General features: G+C 42.5%; 1 protein-coding gene across 1 annotated transcript; it reads right to left on the minus strand.

Moving 5' to 3' along the window:
* Positions 1-249: 249 nt before the first annotated feature.
* Positions 250-9354, minus strand: wdr41 (WD repeat domain 41). Its single transcript, XM_079290080.1, has 13 exons — positions 9171-9354; positions 7558-7673; positions 6658-6706; positions 6428-6547; positions 6247-6309; positions 5691-5802; positions 5518-5580; positions 4736-4840; positions 4449-4633; positions 4226-4347; positions 3842-3927; positions 2732-2865; positions 250-2635 (listed from the first exon to the last, which is right to left on the minus strand). The coding sequence occupies exons 1-13, from the start codon at positions 9216-9218 to the stop codon at positions 2495-2497; spliced, it is 1344 nt and encodes a 447-aa protein (XP_079146206.1). The 5' UTR covers positions 9219-9354; the 3' UTR covers positions 250-2494.
* Positions 9355-9655: the final 301 nt, after the last annotated feature.

Here is a 9655-nt window from a genome sequence, read left to right on the forward strand (position 1 = left end):
AGCGACACCGACTGTTGTACGGTGCACACGTCCTGCAGAGTAGCGAGTAGCCGTGTTGGACCGCACAGCGACCTGTTTGGATCCAGCTTGTAGAATAGAAACAGCAGCTTCCAACACCACTCAGCTCCGGGTACTCGCATGGTTTTTGTTCGACCGATTTACTGTTTCTCAAAATCCTGCAACTGCAGCGTCCCCTCGCAGTCATTCGGCTCTGATCCAGTCCTGCACGTGATGTTCAGATTATTTGGATTTGAGAGAAATGAGACGCGAGGTCTGCGTGACGCGTCTGCCCTCTGGTGGCTGCATGAGGCCGTTACATCTACCGGTGAAGCGTCTGTCAGGTCAGTTATTGCCCCGCTGTGACTGGGAACAGAGATTATGATGATTCGACTTTAATATTTGAGGATTGAACCAGTATTACCTCTGAGTTCACACATCTTTCAAAGCACTTTTATTCTATTTCAACACATGAAGGCTCAAGAGACAGAAAGCATGATTGTTGCAGCGCTATTGAAACCTTTATTTTAGAAAGAAAATTGGATTAGAAATCAAAATGGAGAATTGTGAGAAGTCATGAAGTATTACCGGCTCGAGTCCCAGAGCATTAAGGCACAGACGGCTCTCTACTGGTGCCTTATCCTTTGGTCTTCTTCACACAAACAGAAGTATTTGTGGTTGAAATAGTTCCTCCTCTCCTCTAGAGAAAAGCCATACATGTTTTAGACGTTTCAAATATAAATAAACGACCTCGGATCTGTTGCTTTGTGGTCTGTGCGGCGGCTTTGAGTTGACTTGGGGAGTCGGTGTTAATATTTCTGTTACGACATTTTATCTTTTCTGTTTTAATTACGAGGATTTTTAAAGAGAGAAGCTGAATCGGGGGAAGTTGGATCAGATGTGAATTCCACTTTTTATTGGTTGTTTCAGGTCACGTTAAGAGAGACGGAACCGTTCAAGGTATTCATGACGATATGAAGTCATTTAATTGATGACCAGGGTCTTAATCAACGCCTTAATCGTGCCGCGTCAGTGTTTAGGTCTGCTATTGTTGCAATACACTGTAAAGAACTACCTAATGTACCTGCTGTTCTTGTAAATACTCACCAAATGTATCATTTTTGCTTTGCATTTTACATCATTTGCTTGTTTGATTTCCAAAATTATTTTTTTTAAAGTGACTTGAAAATGTGGCTCCGCCCCTGAATGTGTCATCACTGCTCATGAGATATTTTTGCTCGTCGACAACAAAGATTTAATGATTTCAGATTCACGCGTCAGTGGAGCGTGATGACATCACTCAGACGAGTTGACAGCCGGTCGCTGCGAGTCGACCGAGGCGCCGCCACGGAGTGACTCCTCCTTCCAATCCTGTGTTTTGCTGTCATTTATAAAACAGAACAATAATTAGAGTGTTGTAAACGCTACAAATTATTTTTCAAAGAACAAAAAACAATCACCGGCCATGAGAACTGCAACATGTGTTTTGAGGGATTTTACTGCCACATGAATATCGTGTAAGACATCGAGAGAGTTTGAAGAGTTTGCTCTCCGGTAAACGAGGTCTGATTTGAATGTTTGTCAAATACAGAAATGTACCGTCGGAGACGATTAAACGCTCTTTAATTTAACTTGTTACCTGGATGGCAGCGACTGAGTTCAAGGAGCAGTTTGACATTTTGGGATGAACACTTGTTTTATTTCTGATTAAAGGATGAGATCAGAAGATCAACAGCTCTCATGTCTGTTCAGTAAATATAAGACGACAACCAGGAGATGGACGGCGAGCTCCGTCCCTCTAAAGCGCACCAATTACAACTTCATCAATTCTTTGTTTAACCGGAGACATCAAAACTACAAGTGAGGGTCGGGCTGCAACACATGACTTAACGACGTCATCACCCAAAAGAACAAAATCATTAGTTTGAACAAAGTGATTCGTTGTATTAAATGAGTTTGTCTTTTATCAAATAAACTTTCTTTAATGAATTGAACTGGTCAGTGTTGCCTCTGTGTGCAGACAGCAGTGACTGTTTATGAAAGGCTCAACAGAAGCATGTGGATTTAAACGTTCATTTAGAATTTGAGTGAGTTATTAATGACTCTTTGAACTCTTCGGTTGCCTTCAGCCCTGAATTGAGGTTTTACTCGAGGAATGTGCCGGACACAAGATATCAGTGAGTTGTAGATGTGATGGTAGCTAGCTGTTTCCCCATGTTTACAGTCTCTATGCTAAGCTAGCAGCCAATAACATACCTGCTCAGCATTTGACTGACTTCACACGCTATAAAAATATTACAACAGTTTGTTTTTATGTGAGGTATTTACTGATTTATTTATTTTTTAATTTAAGTGAAATACTTTCGATCACAAGGCAAACAAGCATCACATTATTAATAAAAGCACACAAACAAACAATCATGACAGCGAGTGAAACTGATGTGAGACCAACGTCACCCGACAGCTTCACGCCTCTGCTTGTTTAAAGGGTTAAAGGTCAGAGTCCTCCATTCTCCTCCAGCTTGTGGAACAGTGCCAGGCTGCGGAGGTGCGACTGCCTCTCTCCGTTCTTCCACAGAATCAGCAGGTGGTCCGTCGAGCAGGTGACCAAACCGTTGTCCCTGAAGCTCACAAACATCTGGCACGAGCGGCAGAGAAAGAAAACGGATCGTTCAAAGCGCCGTCGTGTCAGCGTTCTGCAGTGGAACATGAGATCAGACTTCATCGATCATACCTGGACTGCCCCCGAGTGGCCGATCAGATCGCCCGTCAGCTCCAGCGTCCGCATGTTTGGGACGTCCGTGACCTTCTTTGACGGAACACCGGCCTGTTTGTTCGACCGGCCGAAAGACCACATTCCAAAGAACCCTGACGTGGCGGACGGAGAGGAAGTCTCATATTCAGAAACATGTATCAACAAAGACATAAACAGTACAGATGATCTGGTGCTTCATGTGTTTGTTACCTACATGGTTACTCTAACTGTGTCTGTCTGCTAATGAGCAGCTAAAGTACAGTTTCATCTTTTTCTCTGAACACAACTTCCACATGAGCAGTGAGAGGGAACCGGCGCTGTGGGCTGAACAGCTGAACAATGAGTTGAAACCCAAACAGAGTAGAACTACAGTAGAATAAATCCGTAACGAAGCTTCACAATGCCAGTTATGGGAAATACACAACGTTTCCTGACCACAGGAGATGCAAGTCATTGATTCCTGAAGACACAACAAACAAACTGTTTTTAAATGTTTAAATGTTTTTAGCGGCTTCTAACACCGTGCCCAGGGACAACGGTTGAAAATTAGCTTTTTTAGCTAACACTGTCACATTTACAGTCATGTTTTTATTAATGTGTGCTGTCGATTAATGTGAACTGTCCCTGTACAAATAAAATCTTAATAATAAAAACGATGGATAAGTGATCAGCAAGTGATGCAGCCTCTCCGGCCAAGATCCATTCAGAGCCGCTGCAGCTCTACACCGACTGCAGAGAGCGAGACCATCGAAGGCAGCCTGACCTCACAGACGCACTCGGCTTCAGACCACTTAAGTAGAAAACACAGCCTCTCTGAGTGCTGCTGCTCCTTTGATAAACACAATACCACATCTGGACTGCATTACTGCACCTCCACGCCGCCCGCACACCAACACAAATCACACAAGAGTTGAATTTTCTGTCAGTCTTTGAACTTTCTGATTCATGCTTATGTTTCTTAAGGTGGCAAATCCACAGGAGGAGATGGGACGATGGGACGATGGCCTACTTCTTCTGCAAATGTCAACTACTTACCATCCTATCAGCAGAGTGACATTCAAGCATGTTACATGTTAGTGTGTGTGTCACCTGGAGAGGCTGGTTCACCAGGTAAAGGCAGGTCTTGGATCTCCCACATCCTCACACTGCCGTCCTCAGAGCAGGACATCAGCTCGCTGAAACAGAGACGATCTGATTACAAGAGGACGGCTCCACGTACGGGTGTATAGTTTTGATTTCTTCAGTTGCATTACTTTTCCACTAGGTGGAGCTACAGCTCTGTGTTTTGCCTTGTTTTGTATTTTTAAACACGAGTATTTTCAAAGGATTTCTCCCAAAAGATTTTACCGATAAATATGAATCAATTACTAACTGCATATTCATCAAATATTCATCTCAAGAGACCGTTAACTGTCTGTGAATCATACTGCAGCCCTCCTGTAGTATTCTTTAGGACAGGAGCTGATACCTCACCTGTCAGATAACAGCATGGTGTGTAAGACATTGGAGTCGTGGGCAACCTTCCTGTAGGCCACCACCGTCTTGGTCAGAATGCTGTACACATACAGGCCGCTGCCCACAGCTGCAAGGATGTGCTGCAAAAAACACAAACATTACGTTTCGTTATGGGTTCAAAAATAACAAAAACGAACAGTTTTGAACGACACACGACATCCGCTCACGCCGTCTTCCTCACCCTTCCGTTGGTGGTCAGATGCTGAATTGACATCTCGCTGGGTTTGGGAGCAGCCAGTCGGATTTCGGCCTGAGTGCAGGCTTGTGACTCCTCCCACAGGATGTGCTCGTAGCCCAGGATGTTCCAATCAATCGCATCCCATAAGATCAACTCGCCCGCATGGGAGCCGCTGGCGAAGAGCCCGTCTGAGGAAGACGTGGAACTTAAGTCATGTGAACCAAAGGGACATGCAGTTTCTCAGTATCTTCGATTGTCATTGATGAGTCAGAGTTTCCTGACAGACTGACCATTGACGTTGATAAGAGCTCGAATCCTGTCCTGGTGGTCGGACAGACGGCGGATCTCAGCCACCGACATGGAGGAATCAGTGGAGACCGTCAGCCTGTAGATCACTGCAGAAAAAATAATGGTCAACGTTCTTTAAAGGTGCTCTGTGGAATCATTGTTAGCATTGACACCGGTGGCCGTTAAGTGAACTGCAGTTAGCATCCTGTTGTCGGCGCTAGCGAGCATCCTGGGCACCGGCCAAAACAGTGACATGACATAACATGACAATCATATATCATATAAAAAATGCTCCCATCTGTAATGTTACCATGTTTTATTCGGACCTTTGGTTCCAGGATGCTAACTAGCTTGCCTTTGGCTAATGACTTTATTCGCTAACGTTATAAACATCAGATCTATGACTCGTAGCTATTTCGCAGCTAGCTGGCTAAACTTAGCTTGGCTTCGGTTGCAGTTAGCTAGTTGGGCGCCCCTGTCGCTCTTGGCTATTAGAAAGAAATTACGAATTACACACGTTTACTTTGTACCGTTGGCTAAAATAAACACCGTTTGTCACAATAAATAAGTATCATGGATCGTGTTAGCTGGTGAAGTAATTTAGTAAGCTCGCTAGCTAACGCATCCACTCAGATAGCCTTTTGCTAGTGATAACTAGCGAGCATGCAGACAAAATAAACTTGGTCAGGACATCCCCAATACAAAGTGATTAATATACATATAATACCTTTAAAGCCACGTCGTTCTCATCTTATTGCACATATTCATCAATCCGGTCTCTTACCTATCTCTTTATCCACAGCAGCAGCTATGCAGTTCTTGGGCAGCTCTATCAAAGCAGTTATTCCTGCAAAATGCCAAAAACAATTAATCAGTTTGTGTGCAAACTGGGTGTGAGATTAGTTGGTGCAACAATAAGCACGCGAGAGGTTTATTGTGACCGTTGTTGCTCCTCACCGGTGTCGCTGTGGTTCTGTGTTTGACACTGCAGCTGGAAGTCTTTGTTCCACACACACAGCTCCTCACCGCCGGAGACCCACACACAGAGCCGCTCCAGCACCAGCAAACACTGAGGGAGTATAACACACACACACACACACACACAATATCAGCAAAGAAAATGAACCAAATACAATTAGCCTTAGGATGCTGTAATTAACCTTAATGTGAGATCAAGAGGAGGCAATTACCATTTTTATCTTAAATCATAACTGGCAGAACAACCTTTGTGTCAAACATTTTAATTAGTATATTGTACATCCTGCCAATACAAACTTGTGAAGGACCAAGCCGCACTGTATATGTTCTATGTGTGCATGGTCCATTCATGCAGATATAACCTTCAAAACTACTTTAAATACTTGATCTTTTGCCATTTTTAAAAGACGATATATTTGCTTAAACTATGCATTTCAGACATGTTCTTGTCAGGGAACATTAAGTAATACAGAAACTGCACAAAGCAGAAGTGTCGACAAAATCAAAAAGAAAAGGAAAACACAAACACATTTACCTTCACAGAAGACTGGAGGTCTGAAATGGTCTGAACCCTGTTGCCTGTATCAGGGTCCCACAGCTGACGAGTCACGTTAAGGAAACTCAAGCTTGAAGTGCAACACAACAACAACGTGTGAATGATTTCAGTGCGTGTTTGAATGTCGCGGTGTTCGCTCCGTCTTTGTGTCCGAGGATACACTGAGACTTCGGTCTGACGAGGCTGTGATGAGCGAGGTGGCTCCGTTATTACAGGTGAAGGTGGTTATGGCTGTTATTTGCTGGGAGTGGCCCCTCAGCTCCTGCAGCCTCTCCCCGGTCTAACAGTCAGAAAGAGAAGAAAGAAAAAAGCAATTAGCACCGTTGTGCTAATTGCGTTGTTGTGTACAATTTCACAATGCACCGTCTTAATCAACTTGCAGCATATTACCTCAACATTCCACACCAACACAAGGCCGTCATCGCCTGCTGAGGCACATCTGGAAAACATAAGATGAGTTTGTTTCTCGCGAGTGAGACTCGTACGTGACAGAAATACTTCAGTGCACTTGGCAGGCCTCATGTTACACGCAGTCAAACACACAGAGTTGTTCTCCGCCTGCGGGAGGAATCATTTCCCGTAAGTCCATCTCCTCCAGAGAAATCTTAACAAAACATCTGTCCTGGGGCTTTCCACTCTCACTTGCCCTCTGACCCTCCAGCATCCACACTACCCGTTCCCAAAATCAACAGACAGGATGGCCGGATAACAAAAAAAGAGCGAAAGAGATGAAACGAGAAGAGAGGAACTGGGGAGGATACATTTTCGGACTTCAAAAGCAATCTGGAGAGAATTTTCTGCCCTTTGCCCCCGACTGTGGACCTGTGTGCGGAGAGGACGAGACCCACAGGACGGGGTTATTACTGGAGGAGACCAGGCGTGAAGCAACCCCCACCTCCTGACTCTCTCTCACACACACACACACACACACACACACACACACACACACACACACACACACACACTTAGTTCTGATATAAATCCCAATCTGACCACTTATGCAGAAGCACTCTACCATGCCAGTGTGCAGCATGCTTCCACACAGCAGCGCAGGGAAGAGAGCAGGTGCAAAACCTTTATACGTGTGCGTGCATGGACAGCATTAAAAGGCTCTGGTTGTACTGTACTGTGCACACACAATCACATAGTGGTGATGATTGGGCTCTTGTCATGCTCTGTAGGTTTTCAGTAGGTGAGGATCTCCTGTCAATCACAGAGGGATAGAGGCCAGCCAAGGGTAGAGAGGAGAGGAGTTAGAAAGAGAGAGGGGGGGGGGGGGGGTCTGCTTACCTGAAGTCATCAATCTGCACCAGAAATCGAACAATGTCAAAATGTCCTTTCAGCACCTGCAGCTCAGTGAACCAGTTTTTGGGCTGTTCCTCTCCGATGCACAACACAGAGCTTTTCTGCAGACATAAGAGGGAAAGTAGTGAGACGAACAGGCTGAGGTGCAGAGGTTGACAGTGGACTCTGAGAGGAGCAGGCTGTGGTGGAAAGTGCATTTACTCAAGTGTTGTGCTGCTACAATTTCAAGAGACTTGTTCTTTATTGAAGTATTTCCATTTTCTGCTATTTTATACTCGTACAGAGTCCAGAGGGAATTATTGTACTTTTTACTGTACTTCACTTATATGACAGCATAAAACAATTTTTAGCTTATTCAATTCATACGTGCTTCAGATGTCTATGAGGTTTTAACAGTTTCACCGACGAGTCATTTCTCCTCTAAACTTCTCAAAATATGGTTTTTTTGGAGGACCACAGATGTACATTATCCAATATTTCAAACAAAAAAACACAGATTAAAGAAAAGTCGGAGGAATTAATAGCAATTTCTGTAGCAGAACTCTCTTTTGTGTTACGATATTAATCATCTCACGACCCCTCAGATTTTGCTTGTATATAATGTTGTAAAATTGTCTCAACCTCCCAAAAAAAGACTACAAACAACAAACACGATTAACTAAGTTCACTAAATCAGCGGACAACAATCATGACATTTAAAAAAAGTTATGACAAAAAGAACGAGACATAATCGAGAACGCATTAGACAGCATGAATTAATGTGATGACAATGCCATTTAACATTTTTCAGAATAAAACGAGCTCTTGATAACATACTTTGGCATCCCAGACCAGAGTACTTGTATTGTTGTACAAGTACTTTTACAAAAGGAAGATGGAGACGATCAACCTGCCTGATCTTACGAGAATTTACATCAGAAATACATTCAAAGAAGTTGCTGAAAGATGAAGGAGGTAAATATATTTATGCATAAACATATTAATCTGATGATAATTCATTTGAAACAAAGTCATGTTGAGCCTCTTTTGGGTTTGACAGATTGAATGAAGACATTTCACTTGAAAAAGTATTTATACCACAATTTATAATTATAAGTAAAAGTACTGCATTCCAAATCATCAGTAAAAAGCATAAGTACTATCTGTAAAAGTACTCACTGTGCAACAATGTTACCAGCATTGTAACATTGTAGCCAGCTGCAGTAAAGCTACTTTTATAAATGTCATAATAATGTTGTTGTTTTTAGTCACTTTATAACAATGTCTAGTGTTTTATCTGCGCTCTGCTGACTTACTACAGAGCACATACATGTAGAGGAGTAAATAGTAAAGTATTGTAGCAGGGTTGAATAATAAAGTAACATCAAATTGAAATACTCGAGTAAAGTAACGTTACTTGAGTAAATGTACTTAGTTACTTTCCACCACCTGTCGCCAATCTTACGAAGCTGTTCTTGCAGTAATACATAAAGCTTAAACCAATATTACAACACATAGAAGAAAGATAAATAATGGAATAATATAATATAAACAAAACACGTGATGAAACAGCTAGCATACATTAGCTTTGGGTAACGTTAGCCGCCGTTACATCTTACCTCCACTGAACCCTGAGCTTCTCGACCACCTAGAATCCACCGAAGCATCGTTTATTATCGGTTACCGTGAGACGGTATAAGAGACGTGAAGCCACGTCGTTATGTTGAGCGGATAACGTCCCCAAAATGTAACGTTAGTGCAGCAGTACGTGAGCTAGCTTCATGTTTATGCTATCACGACCACAACAACTCACTCATGTGACTCAAACTACGGAAGCTTTGGTTGGACGAAATTCATTCAGGCCGATTCAAATTTGGACTGCTTTACAAAACATTTTATTTATAGATATTTTTTTATCCTGTTTAGATAACACTCCAGACTTGCTTTAAGATATATTTGAATATGAATACAACACAATATATTTTTGAAAAATACTTTGTTTTGAATGATATTATTTTTTCCACAAAAATCTTTTTTTATCAATAAAAAAAATCAATCAATAAAAGTAAAAACTAAACAATGAAAAAGTTGTATCAGTATAATT

This window comes from Melanostigma gelatinosum (genome assembly GCF_949748355.1).
Source record: "Melanostigma gelatinosum genome assembly, chromosome: 18".
Lineage (NCBI taxonomy): Eukaryota > Metazoa > Chordata > Actinopteri > Perciformes > Zoarcidae > Melanostigma > Melanostigma gelatinosum.

What these genes read in the sequence shown, in the direction of transcription:
- wdr41 (XM_079290080.1), bottom strand. Translation starts at nt 9,218, where the DNA reads ATGCTTCGGTGGATTCTAGGTGGTCGAGAAGCTCAGGGTTCAGTGGAG. An exon ending in TGTTGGTGTGGAATGTTGAG is followed by an intron (nt 6,548 to 6,657) that starts GTAATATGCTGC and finishes TCTGACTGTTAG; the next exon opens with ACCGGGGAGAGGCTGCAGGA. An exon ending in TGGTGAACCAGCCTCTCCAG is followed by an intron (nt 2,866 to 3,841) that starts GTGACACACACA and finishes CCGCCACGTCAG; the next exon opens with GGTTCTTTGGAATGTGGTCT.